At 27.1% G+C, this 15,093-nt stretch overlaps 1 protein-coding gene across 8 annotated transcripts in view; it reads right to left on the bottom strand.

Moving 5' to 3' along the window:
• The window catches only part of LOC136979043 (CLIP-associating protein 1-like), a 196,749-nt gene that overhangs the window by 163,290 nt on the left and 18,366 nt on the right, over window positions 1–15,093 (bottom strand). For all 8 annotated transcript variants that reach the window (XM_067274926.1, XM_067274923.1, XM_067274925.1 and 5 more), the window contains exons 2-4: window positions 4,602–4,852; window positions 3,405–3,483; window positions 3,259–3,302 (exon numbers count right to left, since the gene is read on the bottom strand). In XM_067274926.1, the coding sequence (XP_067131027.1) occupies window positions 3,259–3,302; window positions 3,405–3,483; window positions 4,602–4,790 (312 nt within the window). In that variant the 5' untranslated portion in view covers window positions 4,791–4,852. The remainder of the gene's footprint in view (window positions 1–3,258; window positions 3,303–3,404; window positions 3,484–4,601; window positions 4,853–15,093) is intronic.

The following is a 15,093-nucleotide window of genomic DNA, read 5'->3' on the forward strand; positions in this document are numbered from 1 at the left end:
TCTGGAATTTTCATACAAGTACTTATGATGTAATAGACTGTAATAGATTGATGAGACTGAGCTAAGTTAACTATATATTTTCTATTATGAATATTGGTCTAAAAATATTAAAATGACACAATGAAATTAATGACTTAAAGTGACAAAGAAATACGATGCATGATACTAGAGATCACACACTAATTATGACTTAGGCAGCATTCATTTATTATGACAAAATCGAGAAAGGGGGAGGGTGTCACGAGGGTGTTGATAAATGCTGACACAGGGAGGGAGGGGAGGTAATCCAAGTGTTTACACATACAAAGTAAATGATTTATTTTGGGAATATTCTGTTGTTAATTGACATTTATTATATATATGATTGCACAAATGGGGAGGGGAAGCAGTGGTGATGACAAATTGTATACAGAATGGGGGGAGTAAAAAATGAAGTAAAATCTGTTACAATATGTGCAAACCATCTTATTACAACCAATCTAAGATATGCCCATTTTCAGATACTAAAACCTGAAACAAAGTTTGTCTTACATTTGAATAAATACAAATTTACACCAATACTTATTTTATGGCTTTTGGGAAATAACAAGTTATCTTATAAATTTTGTTTATTATTATTGAACTCTTTACTGGGCATTCACAATGGATACTGGCAAATTTATTTTATATTTGATTAAAAGATAATAAATATAACTATAAATATTTCATTTATTTTAATTACATTATGTCATGTCAATATGGTAAGAAATTGTCTCAAAAATAAACACAAAGAAACATTATCACATTAAAAATATGTAAAAAAATAAAATGATTATAAAAAGATTATATCTGTTTATTAAACAGTAATTTGTTTCATAAAAATAGTTTTTATTTAAGAAATGTTCAAAAGTCATTCTTTCTTTCTTGAGACTACAGATTCCATAAATCTTGAAACACCAAATTTACCTCATAATGTATTTGAAAAAGTCACTTTTAGGTCTTATTCCCATAATTAACATGCATTGCAAGTTTTAAAAAGTTCTATATTCAAATTCATTGCAATATTTGAAACAAAACAATCTGATGATAAGATAAAGACATTTCAAACAGCATTTAATCAAGAATAAGGACTTAAGTGACTTCAAACTTATAGTAAGGTAAATTTGGTGTGTCAGTCATTCCTTACCTTCATTTTAGCAATTATAAAACTTTGAAACAATACATAACAACAGTAACAGCAAGTATAACAAATAATAATAAGAAGAATATTAATAATAATTTTATTATTAATTGTAAATTAATAATAAAATTTAATAAATAAACAAATGTTGTTTGTAGTTATAGTGATTTTTAATAAATATTTGTGAATCTAATTTTTAAACCTAATTTCAGAACAGAGTTGGCTCAAAAGTTTAAAAATTCAAGTAAATGTATTCTCTAATTTGATCTAAAAAATTTATAACAACATAAGAATTTATTTATATGAAGTGGAATAAAAGTTTCTCTACCTCCTTGCTATCTATTAATGTTGACTTTTGTCATATATTTTTCAGCAAAACTGTTTTAAATTCATGCACTTTCTGTGATAAATGAAAGTCCAGTAATGTGGTAACACTTGTTTAAAATGGCCACTTCCATAATACATATTTACAAAGATAAATAACCCAGACTAATTTTCAGTGTCTGGAAGTCCCAACAGTGAAAACATTCTTGTGAACTAATTTCATTATTTGTGAAGTTCTTGGGAAACCTGAGCTTTTGTGATAGAAGGTCTAAGACAAATGCCTCTTTTTATATAAATTTAATTGTGACTTGTTCTAATGTTCTTGCAGTCTTTGAGAACATTCTGAGATAGCTTTTTCTTTATAATGAAATGATAATGAACTGTTTCTTTGTAATGTTATGATAATGAATGTGATTTCTTCAAACTAACATTGGCAAGGTTTCTGTCAAAATTTTTAGAGAATTATAAAACTAGAAATTAAAAAATATGAAATATTTCCAATTTCAGTTGAAAACAATACTAGGTAGTAAGCACATTAAGACACAGTGCTTAATAAAGCAAAGTTTTTCCAAACATGAAATTGCTCAAAACCTTAAAGCAGACAGCAAACTGAGAAAACAGTACAAATCACCTCACAACATTGACATGATTCACAACACAGAGCATAGTGATAGGCCAAGCAAGGTTACACCAAAGTCTAAAGAAAAGAATTGAATGATGATATTAAATAAACTTGGTATGAATATTTTATCTGTAGCCAATAGTGACTTTTTCTGACCATTATACCCAGCAATCAAAAAAGGTTAGCCATGACTCTATTCAAGATATCTGAGAACAGTGTGGGGCAAATATGCTTAAAACCTAAGAATGAACTCAATATTGATGTGCAGACCATATCAAGTTTTATCAGAAGATGGTAACGAAAAGTTTCCACAGCTGATAACCAGATAGAGACGAAAATGCGTGCATACCAATAAATCCCCTTATGAACTTTATCAACTCCTAATGGAATAAATTTTTGAATACTTGTATGAACTTACACAAGAGACCCAGATATCTCGCCTCTTATTTCACTAAAATTAGGTCTAAGACTGCAGTAGCAAGCTACATTTACAGTTACGAATGCATTGATTTGATCATTATTAAAGACTACAGCTGATGGTACATACTATCAACAAAAGATTGTGTCAGTTTATGCCACAATTGCAAAGAAATAACCAGTTTTCCCTAATCAGGAATGGTGTTTTTATGCAGGATGGTAACAATTGTAACACTGCACATAAATGAAAGTGTGTGTTGAAAAAACTTCCCTACAGTCTCCCCTGACTTAATCTGATAGAGCATATTTGAAATAGGTTTCAGAAAAGAGTTTTCAATAAGCCTCACCCAACAAATTATGCAAATTTCAATCAACATGAAAAAAAGGAAGAGAATTTCATTGATTAAAATGAACTAGCAACATTGAAAGTTTCACTGCTCAAATGAAAGTGTCTACAAAATGAAGGTACTGTACTCATACAACTTACTGAAGTGCAATGGTGTATTATAAAGAATAAACAAGTTCTGGCATTGAAATAATATGTTTATACAAGAAACAAGATTTACAGAACCTCAAAGGAGGAATTTTTACACACTGTAGCTAATAATAAAATTTCCACATTAGAGCCTACTATAATCATTCTAGTCTTACATAATTAAACCACAGATTAAATTATTTGTAATAACAGCATAAACATAAATAAAGTATTATTAATTAAAAATATAGAAAAACCTACCAAATCTTTGCTATCACCTAAACGATCAGTTGCTCCTGGTAAAACTTAAAATAAATGAATTTCATTATTATTAATGATTAAATATAAACAAATAAATTTTTTTATTACATTTTACAATTTAAATGATTATTATAAACAATTTATACCTGTGCTAAGATATTGTTTAAAATCTTCCTTTAATTTAAGTGATATTATTCCAAGAACTTCCAGACCATGTTGAGCTATCTATAACATAAGCAATTATTACTTTAAAATAAATCAAATTTTTTAAAATTTTCAATAAATCTTATCATCATCTTAACTTATTAAAGTAAACATTAAATATAATTATATAATTTTAGTAACCATACTCTTATGGCTGCTAAAGTTATACCTGTGCTTGATCTATTTATGATATTTTTTATTTAACAGGTAGATCTAATTCAAGTTCAAAATTTTTTAAATGCATTTTATGAAAACACAATTACCTAGTTTAATTTTTAACAATATTAAATAGAATAAGAATAAAACTATAAAGCTTAAAATAAATTTTTAAACTGCTACTTTATACTATGCAAATTTTTTTATTTTAATCAAATCAATATTTAATGTGTACATATTAAATGCAATATATTAAATTTTAACTGATATGAATTGATCGGTTAACTTATTTATTGTTATGTAAATAAATAGCAAGAAATGAATAAATAATATAACTTTTTGTAATGAATAAATGTACGTGTAAAATTTTTTTATTTATTATTATTTAATTAAACCTTTATAATGTGTAAAAATTTTAGCTTAGTTTTATTTGATTAAGGTAATATGACACATGTGCAATCTGTTGAGGGAGAATGCCTCCCGGGAGGTCTTTTATGGAAAAATGGCCCCCTATTTCAGCCTTACTGATGTGAAGAAAACCCAGAAAATGCTATTGGCAAGGCACGAACCCACAGCCAACTACCAGTGTTCAGTGGTTTTATCCACTCAGCCACTGGTGGGAATAAAGATTCTAGCATAACAGAACTACTTGTATATTATAAACATTATGTTTAAAACAAATTATCTTCTATATAAAAATTTTATGTCAATATGACATTTGACAGCAAAGAATTTAGTATTAGTAGTAACATTAATACTAAATATAAAAAAGAAAATAAAATTTTATTTATTTATAATTTGCCATAATATGAACATAATGTCTAATATATTCTTAAATAAAACTATCAATAATTAGAAGAAGATACTCAATAATTCAAATAATAAGTAAATTGAAATTAACATTAATTTCTTTATTAATTTTTCGAAATATTAGGCTTAAGTTTACTTAATTTGTCATAAAAGTTGTAATAATTAGTATTTACCTTAAAATTACTACTGTTTAACCAAATTGATATACTATCAATAAAACTTCCTAAATCTTCACAGCTTAATGAACTCTCTGAACTTTCCAAATAAGTTAGGATGTCTATTCCTAGTTGGATTCTTTTCTTAGTATCTTGAGTTCCGAGCAAAGGGACAAAGTCCTCTAATCTTGAAGCCATGTTAGGCATTTGCCCAATATTTATTTTTATAGTTTGCTAACAAACATCTTTACATATTTATTACACAGCATCTAAAATAAAAAATTTAAACTGATTATAAATCAATATTCAACTAGAACTGTTTTTAAACATAATCTGTAAGTAAACAGCACTAATTCAAATGCCATTTAATGATTTTATTAAAATTTTTAAAAATTATTATTATTATTTAAAACTTAGTTTTAAAATTTATAGAACAAAGATATATTTAAAAGACAATAAACTACTGTTAATTTAAAGTTAAGCAATTCAAATTTTCAGTTAATTTGAATTTACTTTACCATATAGTCACTTCAAAAAGTTACTAACAGTACATTTTAGGCATTAATTTGAAAGATTTGAAAAAAAAAAGATACTTTTGAATAATTTGAACAAAAATAAATTACTATATTCATTAAAAATGGAATTTATTATGTAAATATAAGAGATGATTTGATCAAATGATCCAGCTGGCTCTGCTAACTGTACCCCATTGTATTTCTTCTTTTTGATCTGTAATGCAATCTACCTGGAATGTTAACTGTCGTTACTCTAGATGAATCTAGAGTTCTGAAATAATTTTATAAATATATCATTCTATTTTAATAAAGATGGTAAGAGCGATTTAAATTTTACTTTGTGTTTTTGTTTAATTTTTATGATTCAATAAATCTGAAGTGCTTACTTGTAAAAAATCATAATGATTCTCAAATTTTTCTTATTTCATTAGATACTTCTGATAGTTCAAATATTAGATAGCTTAAAAAATTTTTTTTACAACTTTTGGAATTCAAATTAATGAAAGTTATTATATTAAATGTAGACAGCATTATTATAAATTAATTATTTGATACATCTATATTTTTTATAAAATGTAGAACAGATTCTTTAAAGATAATTATAGAACATTTTAAAAGTTAAACTGTGTTTAGATTGCTTATTAATAATAAAATTAAAATCTGTACTATCAGCTGAATTATAAATTTAATTTGTATATCAGATCTTTTTTTTTTGGTCATTTTTTCATGTTTTATGAATTTTAAGATTTTATTTAATAAGTAATATCACTTTAATTATCATTTTACTTTACTTTTATATAAAATTAAATATACATTCAATCAATCGTAAGATTAAATTTATTAACATAAAATATATCAAAGTAAACCAAGAAAAAATTATAAATAATAATAAAATTTAAAGTAATCATTTGAAATATATACTTAAGTTGTCAATTTTATATTTCATGTGTACTAACTCATTACACTTGTGACAAACAAATTTTTTTAATTTAATCAGGTCAAGTAAATACTATTTATAAATGGAAGCAATTTAGTCTGTCATATGTTATGAAGAATTCAATTTAAAATATTAAATTATCTTCTTTAAAAATAATGAAAATTACTTTGATATTCTTATAATCAAATATTCCTTTTAAAACTAAAATAATTTGAAAAATTTAATAATGCTGTTTAATTTTTTAAGTAAGTCAGAAATTAAAATATAGTAGTTAAAAAACTTATATTCTTAAATTATAATTGTTTTTACTAGAATACTTTTTATATCATCTTTCTTTTTTTGAATCATTAACTATCTAAATATCTTTTATAACTATTTATCAACATAAATTTGATATAATTTAATTATATAAGTTAATATAGTAAGGAAAAAAATTAAAATATATAAATACAAAGTATATTTAAATAATTGTTTCAATTATGAATTTTATGAATAAAAGTTCTACAGAAATGCAAATATTTTTGAAGAGAAAGTTTTCAGTTATATTACAAGCACTGGCACCTGGCTATAAAATAGATACAAGCAAATTTGAATCTACATGAAGGAAACAGCAGAGTTATATGTGATGCTTTAACATTGGTATCCAATGCTAGTCACTCTTCACAAAGTTTTAATACACAGATCAAAAATTATATCTTCATTTCTCATTTCAATGGGACAATTGTCTGAAGAAGTGCAAGAGGCTAGACACAAGAAATTTGAAAAACTTTGTGAGAGTTATTTCCAGAAAACTTCTAGAATAAACACTAATATAGATATTTTACATATTCTTTTAATTTCTTCAGATCCTGTCATTACAAACCTTAGATCACTTGATATGAAGAAACAAATGCCATTAACGGCTGTTTTAAAATTACTAAAAGCACCAAGCGTGATAATAGTACAGGATGACTATGAATCAAACTCTGAATGTGAATATGTAAATTTTTAGTTGATATATGATATGTAAGCAAAAAAACTTTTATAAAAATGTATTTCACTAGCCCAACATACTTAAGTTCTGTTAGAATCATCTCACAACCCATTGTGCACCAGTTACAAAAATAAGAAAATTAAAAAATTAATTTTACCGAAATCAAACAATAGTAGTAACAACTGATTTATTCAAAGTTATAGCATCATATCAAGTTACATACACAATGGCACAAAATAATAAATCACACACAATTAGGAAAAATCTTATTCCCTCTCCAAGTGGCATAACTTAAATGCTACCATTTGGCAAGAGCTAGTTGGCTACTTCTTTCTAATAACATAAAATTATGGCAGACTTCTGATATACAGAGATATAAGTACTAAAATTAGTTTTGGAACAGTTTGCAGAGCAGAAAATTTAAATTCAAAGATTACATTTTCATGGATGTTTAAATGTGTTTATTGCAATAAAAGAAATTGTATAAGCTTCTAAAAATACAGAAAATTTTAGAACTTTTTGAAAAATTCTAATAAATAACAGAAGAATTTTTTCAAAAACTGTTTTGTTCTTTATTCAAATTTTCTTAGTATTGTGGATCAGATGATGAGGGAAATGCATTTAATCATAATTAAAATACAAAAGGACTCCTTAATTTTATTGCATTTTGATAAAGTTGTATAATCTAAACAAGTACACTATTTTCAAATGTAATACATTCAACAAATATTTGGTACATAAAATATGTAAATAAATGGTTCATCTTTTTGAAATAATTTCAAAAATTCAATAAGTTACAAGCATTTTTCAAAAATAATTCTTCGAAATATAGTTTTATCTTGAAATGTCTCTTGAATTTGATGAAGGTGAAAATTTTCTTTATTTGATTCTTAAAAACAGTCACCAACCAATGCCGAATTATCAGGCTAGAAAACAGCTATGTTTCAATTCTAAAAACTTTAAATTAAAATCCGAGTAAAAAGCTACTCTTTAAAATCCGACTTCGAGTGAGTTAAGAAGACAAATAAGGACGAAAAAGATGCTATACTTTCATAATTTTATTAATTTCATTTCCCAAATGCATTTCGCCACGCCTCATCAGTGGGTAGTTGAGTTTTGGTAACCTCCGTTCCTTTTATGCTGGATGATGTTTTCCCAGCATGCATCTATCTGCATACCGTCATTCAGATTGATTAAATTTGCATATTCTTTTATACAAAAATGTTCTATTATTCTACGTTTTAAACAATCTTCTTCTTTATAAAGTATTTTTATATTATTTCTGTCTATGTTACAAAAATTATTTTTATAATGTAGGTACCACGGCGATTCTTCTCTTTTTAATCTTATTGCTGCCTCGTGCTCTTTTAAACGTACTTCTAACTTCCTTCCGGTTTCTCCGATGTAAGACTTCGTTTGTGGACAAGTACAAGATAATTTATAAATTACACCTGCAACATCAAGTTTGTTTAACATATTGGCATCATCTTTGTTTATGACATTAACTATATTCAACAATTTGTTCTTTTGTTTTGCCACGATACATATAGAATACTGTTTAAAAATTAATTTATATCTCTCATAAAGTTTATGTACATACGGAAATTTAACATATATAATATTATCAATATGATTCTTTACATTATATCTGTAATTTACAAATTGATTGTACCACTTACATAATAAATTCTTTGGATAATCATTCAATAAATATTTTTTAAAAAGTTGTTTTATTTCTTTATCTATGTCTTCTTGTAAGGATGTCCTATTCACTATTTTTTTGAGGTCCATAGTAAAGACGTTTTTTCTTGGTTTCTACGGGACAGTATGATTTGTAATTAATGGTCTTTTTTGTATTACATAATTTTTCGTACTTACGGAATAGCAATCGGTTTTCCTTTCTCAATATAGTTATATCCAAATAATTTAATTCCTGATTTTGTTCTTCTTCACTGGTGAACTTTAAGTTGTTACTCAAACTGTTTGCATAGCTTTCAATATCTTTGGATGAAGTTATTTGTGAGTCATATATAATTAGTATATCATCAACGTAACGTGCATAGTACTCTATACCTGGAGCCTGTGATATATTTTCATCAATCGGTATCATGCAGATATCAGCCAGTTTTGGTCCGACGACCGATCCCATAGAGATTCCATTCTTTTGTCGGTAAAAGTCTGTGTAAATTTTAAAATAATTATTTTTAAATATAAATTCAATAAAAATTAAAATGTGCTCAGGTATATTATATCTATTTATGGTTTCTTTAATCATTTCTAGTGTTATCGATGGATACATGGATTTGATATCTAAACTCATAAGACAATGACTTTTTTTAATTTTACACAGACTTTTACCGTATCAAAAGAATGGAATCTCTATGGGATCGGTCGTCGGACCAAAACTGGCTGATATCTGCATGATACCGATTGATGAAAATATATCACAGGCTCCAGGTATAGAGTACTATGCACGTTACGTTGATGATATACTAATTATATATGACTCACAAATAACTTCATCCAAAGATATTGAAACCTATGCAAACAGTTTGAGTAACAACTTAAAGTTCACCAGTGAAGAAGAACAAAATCAGGAATTAAATTATTTGGATATAACTATATTGAGAAAGGAAAACCGATTGCTATTCCGTAAGTACGAAAAATTATGTAATACAAAAAAGACCATTAATTACAAATCATACTGTCCCGTAGAAACCAAGAAAAAACGTCTTTACTATGGACCTCAAAAAAATAGTGAATAGGACATCCTTACAAGAAGACATAGATAAAGAAATAAAACAACTTTTTAAAAAATATTTATTGAATGATTATCCAAAGAATTTATTATGTAAGTGGTACAATCAATTCGTAAATTACAGATATAATGTAAAGAATCATATTGATAATATTATATATGTTAAATTTCCGTATGTACATAAACTTTATGAGAGATATAAATTAATTTTTAAACAGTATTCTATATGTATCGTGGCAAAACAAAAGAACAAATTGTTGAATATAGTTAATGCCATAAACAAAGATGATGCCAATATGTTAAACAAACTTGATGTTGCAGGTGTAATTTATAAATTATCTTGTACTTGTCCACAAACGAAGTCTTACATCGGAGAAACCGGAAGGAAGTTAGAAGTACGTTTAAAAGAGCACGAGGCAGCAATAAGATTAAAAAGAGAAGAATCGCCGTGGTACCTACATTATAAAAATAATTTTTGTAACATAGACAGAAATAATATAAAAATACTTTATAAAGAAGAAGATTGTTTAAAACGTAGAATAATAGAACATTTTTGTATAAAAGAATATGCAAATTTAATCAATCTGAATGACGGTATGCAGATAGATGCATGCTGGGAAAACATCACCCAGCATAAAAGGAACGGAGGTTACCAAAACTCAACTACCCACTGATGAGGCATTGCGAAATGCATTTGGGAAATGAAATTAATAAAAATATGAAAGTATAGCATCTTTTTCGTCCTTATTTGTCTTCTTAACTCACTCGAAGTCGGATTTTAAAGAGTAGCTTTTTACTCGGATTTTAATTTAAAGTTTTTAGAATTGAAATTTTTTACCGATCCCATTGGTTTTTAAATTTTTTGAACAGCTATGTTGTTTATTTATATTTAAAAACAGTCTTTGAAAAGCATCAAATTGTTTAATAAATCAAATAAATGATGACTTTTTATCTATGTGATTCATTAATTGAATACTACTAATTTTCGTACAGTTTTTTTATTTTTATTATTTTGGTTAGAAATGAAATTTTTTAAAATTTGTATTTACAAATATCTGAGATTCAATCAACAAAAAAACTTTTTAATTGCTTTCTTGGTAATTTTTACAAATTGCATTTAAATTATACCTGGTCAATTGGAAAACTGTATGCAAAAGGTTCATGTTTTATAGAAAGAAATATATACATGTGACATCTGTAAGTGATAAAATGTAACTTAACTTTTGTTAATTTTGTTTTTGATATTGACAAAAAAGAAGCTATTACAGCAAAATTATAAAAAGTTATACAGCAAAATCAAGACAAGTAGTACCAAGTAGTAGACTGCCTAGCATATACAGGGTGGTTATAATTAAATTGAACCTATTCAGACCCTCTGAGCCCATTCTGCTGATTAGATTTTGATGGAACTTGGTATATATATATTATATAGACCATGGGGAAGAAATTTCTTCAATAAAAAAAGTCACCACCAGATTGCATAAGGATTTTGTGAAAAGTGCCAAGTAGGCAGACCTACTAAAAAGGATTGCATTCAAAGCCATTTTTCTTTGAAAATCTCACTCCTGATGGCCCTAAAAGATGTTCTGTCTTGAGTGCAGGTTGCTGTGAATTCCTTCAACAGGAAGTCATTCCTGTAAAGCAGGAATGACTTGCAGGCAATGTTTACAAACCACTGTCTTCATACAAGATGGAGCTGCTCCCCACATTGGACGCAAAGTCAAAATTGCTTCAGGCTAACTTTGATGAGGATTGTGTAATATCCAGAGCTTTTCAAGATACCTAGCCTCCTCATTCACTGGACTTGAATCCCTGTGATTTCTGGTTGTGGGAATTCCTAAATGATAGTGTTCACGGAAAAATTAGGACTCTGCCTAAATTGAAAACCAGCATTACACACCATGTTGCTGAAATTCCTGGAGACTTTCTTTGCACTACCACTGAACATGACAATGTGTTTTGAACACGTAATTAATGTTAATGGAACACGTGTTAAAAAAACATTCTGTGATTGAATAAAGTTTAATATTTCTGACCTGTTTTCATCCTTCTTTAGATACCACATTTTCAACTGGTGGTCGAATCTTGAACTATTTTTTTATTGCAGATATCTCTTCCCCAGGGTATATATACCAAATTTCATCAAAATCATAAGCAGAATGGGCTCTAGAGGGGTCTGAATAGTGTCAGTTTAATTATAACCACCCCATATATCACATCAGGAATAGTAGGCTTCTTTTCATATTTCACATGTATTCCAGAAAGTGTACTTGCAGTTTTATAACTAGCAAAAACAAAACCAAAATTTTGTGTTTCATTTTCACTTATGTTTTCTCCTTTTTATAAAGTCTGAAACATAAATTTATGTATTTGATATGATTACAATTACAATGGAAAGTAACACTTTACAATATAATAACTTTCACAGTAAATTTTCAGCAGTCTTCCCCTATGTTTTGACGATTGCTCGACTGGCAGAGATTCTCAGTAATTAGTATAGTAATTACTAGATTAGTAGGGACTCATAAAAGAAAAAAGTTATCAAAATTTCTGTAAAGTTACCAAAGCTGGCAGTTTTTATCATATTCAACAAAATCAATTAGCTTAATTGTTCAGAAACAATTGACTAAACTGACTAGTCTATTACTTACAAACACTTAATTCCCATGCATAGTTTATGGCATGCAGCATGACATGTTAAATGCCAGTCAAGTTGTGATATCACTAAACATTCAATGCATTGAATTTTAGTGTCAGTTTAACTCTCTGCAATGTTATTAAAATTGAAGAAATGTTAATTGGACTCAAATACAGAATGAGAGCTATTTTATGCCCCCTTAAAACTAGGAAAAAAACAGACTAATATTCAGGCCAGTATTGTGTTATACTTATGACAATAATTTCACAATCCTAACAAAAAAATTCATTTAAAAAAGGGTTTTGATACATCATACTATTAAATTACAAACTTAATTTTCTTATTTTTAAATTTTATTTTCATTTTTAGATTAGTTCATTATCCCCTACATTGAAATCATGAGGTGAGAGATAAAGAAGGTTTGAAAAATTAATATTAGTATTATTTAATTAAAACATCAAATTTACATATATAATGTGTTGACAATAAAAAAATATTCATGAGGAGTCATTTCATAACTAGAGAATGATAGCAACAGCATTTCACTCTTTAAAACTGTTAATGATTTCATGAAAGAAAAACATCTAAAATGATCAGACTATATTTTGAATGTGCATAAATAATGACAGAAGAAGAGTGAATAATAACTGAAAATATCAAAATTACAAAAGTATAAGTTTTAATTAAGCTATCTCTTAGAATATAAATAATATTTTATATAGAAAATTGTTCTAAGTCAGAAATCCACTTAATGCAGAAACAACCTTTTGGGAATAACTGCATAATAATCTAAGTAAAGCAAAATTTTACAGCATACTATATTTCCTCAATTAAACCCTGGGAGTAAAAAGCACATCACTATACAAGTAATATCCTGCACAAACTAAAAAATAATAAAACAAAACAATAATTCATGAATTACAACTGTAAGTTATATCTTATTACTTAAAAAAAATATTTGGTTTTGTCATTATTGATGTTGGCATTTTTCAACCAATGAAGTAAATGTTTCATGTGTTTTTATAGTAACATTCAAATTGTCATGTAGATGTTTGACTGTTTTTAACCCAAACATGATGATTTAAAACTCATCAAACATTTGTTTTATTAATTTTTAGTTTGTGATAGATACTAGTGGTATAGTGACATACTTTGGACTTAATTAAATCCATTATGTAGTTATCATAAACCCTGAAAGGTTTATTTTTAAAATGCAAGTATCCTCCAGTGTTTATTTGAAGACCTGGGTTTATTATTTAAAAGATGAGTAAATAAAAATTGAAAGAAAGATCTTAATTACTCATTCATTTTCTGAACTCTTAAACTATTTAATGACTGTGTTTTTGAATTACAGATATAGCATTTGAAATAATTATTGTTGTAATAGTTAACCTGATTCAGTGTCTTCTAATTCAGTTATTATGGTGTCATTCATGTCTGCTTCAATGTCATCATAGGAATCAAGGTCTTGACTTATCATCTAGTTCAAATTCATTATCTCTATCTGGAAAGAGACGGCAAGTTTGAACCAGTGTGTTCCTAATTACCCTTCACAGCTGATAAGTTCTCAACTTATGAACTCAGTCATGACTTTCCCATACTCAATATCTGACAATGTTTATAATTTCAGAAAAATGTTTCCATGAACCTTGGAATAGAAAGTGCTGTCCAAATTTTAGTTAAACTACTAATCTGCCACTCTAAACTACATCATCTCATATAGTGTAGTACTTCAATATTCCCATGCTTTTCAACCTGGGGTTTATTTTTAACAATACCTTTATTCCCAAGAATTTATTCAAAGACTGAGATTTAATTTAGGAAATATAGTAATTTAAAATTTTGAATTTTTCTACCAAATTCTAAATCACAATTAAAGCTGTAACTTGTGGATAGATTATGGCTGGCTTCTTGATGACAAGAGTTAGTCAACCACTTACCCTCAGCAGTAAGAGTTGCAATATAATGCTCTACTCAAGTCTTTTTGATGGGTTGACTACTTAGCAAATTAATTTGATAAACTAACATGCCAAAATAATGATACTTATAAATTGTAATACTCCATTCTCATTTGCAGAAACAAAAATCTGAAATATTTTCTGTTTGTGTAGCATAGAAAAGGTACATAAAATTAAGAAAAACTTTTTAATCAGAACAGTTAAAAAATGTTTTACTTCTGTTGCTGTAAGCAGAAATAGGATTTAAATAGCAAATAAAAACAAGAACATAAATATAGTTGCCTTACAGTCCTTAATTCTAATTTATCATTAATTGTCTACTTGAACACAACTTATTATTAGGACCTTATACTGGTGTTTTTGGATATTGACACAAAGATGAGATCTGAATCAGAAAAAACAAAGTTTCTTTGCTTATTAGTTTAATCTGAACAACTCTTAATAAAAATGATAATATGCAAGTTTGTATTTAAATTCCTTTGAAATATAATTTTGTTGTACTGTACTGTACTGTACATTGTATTCGGATGCAAATTTACTAATGTCGTAGTAATACTACTGATGAGGGCATGTTAGCCCAAAACACATGTAACATGTGTACAGGAAAAATTACTACAGGTGATATAATAAAGAAATTTTGTTTTTTCTAATTCAGATCTCATCTTTGTGTCAATATCCAAAAACATCAGTATAAGGTCCTAATAATATGTTGTGTCCAAGTAGACAAGTAA

The sequence above is a fragment of the Centruroides vittatus genome, unplaced genomic scaffold (assembly GCF_030686945.1).
Source record: "Centruroides vittatus isolate TY-2023 unplaced genomic scaffold, ASM3068694v2 contig_575, whole genome shotgun sequence".
Taxonomy (NCBI): Eukaryota; Metazoa; Arthropoda; class Arachnida; order Scorpiones; family Buthidae; genus Centruroides; species Centruroides vittatus.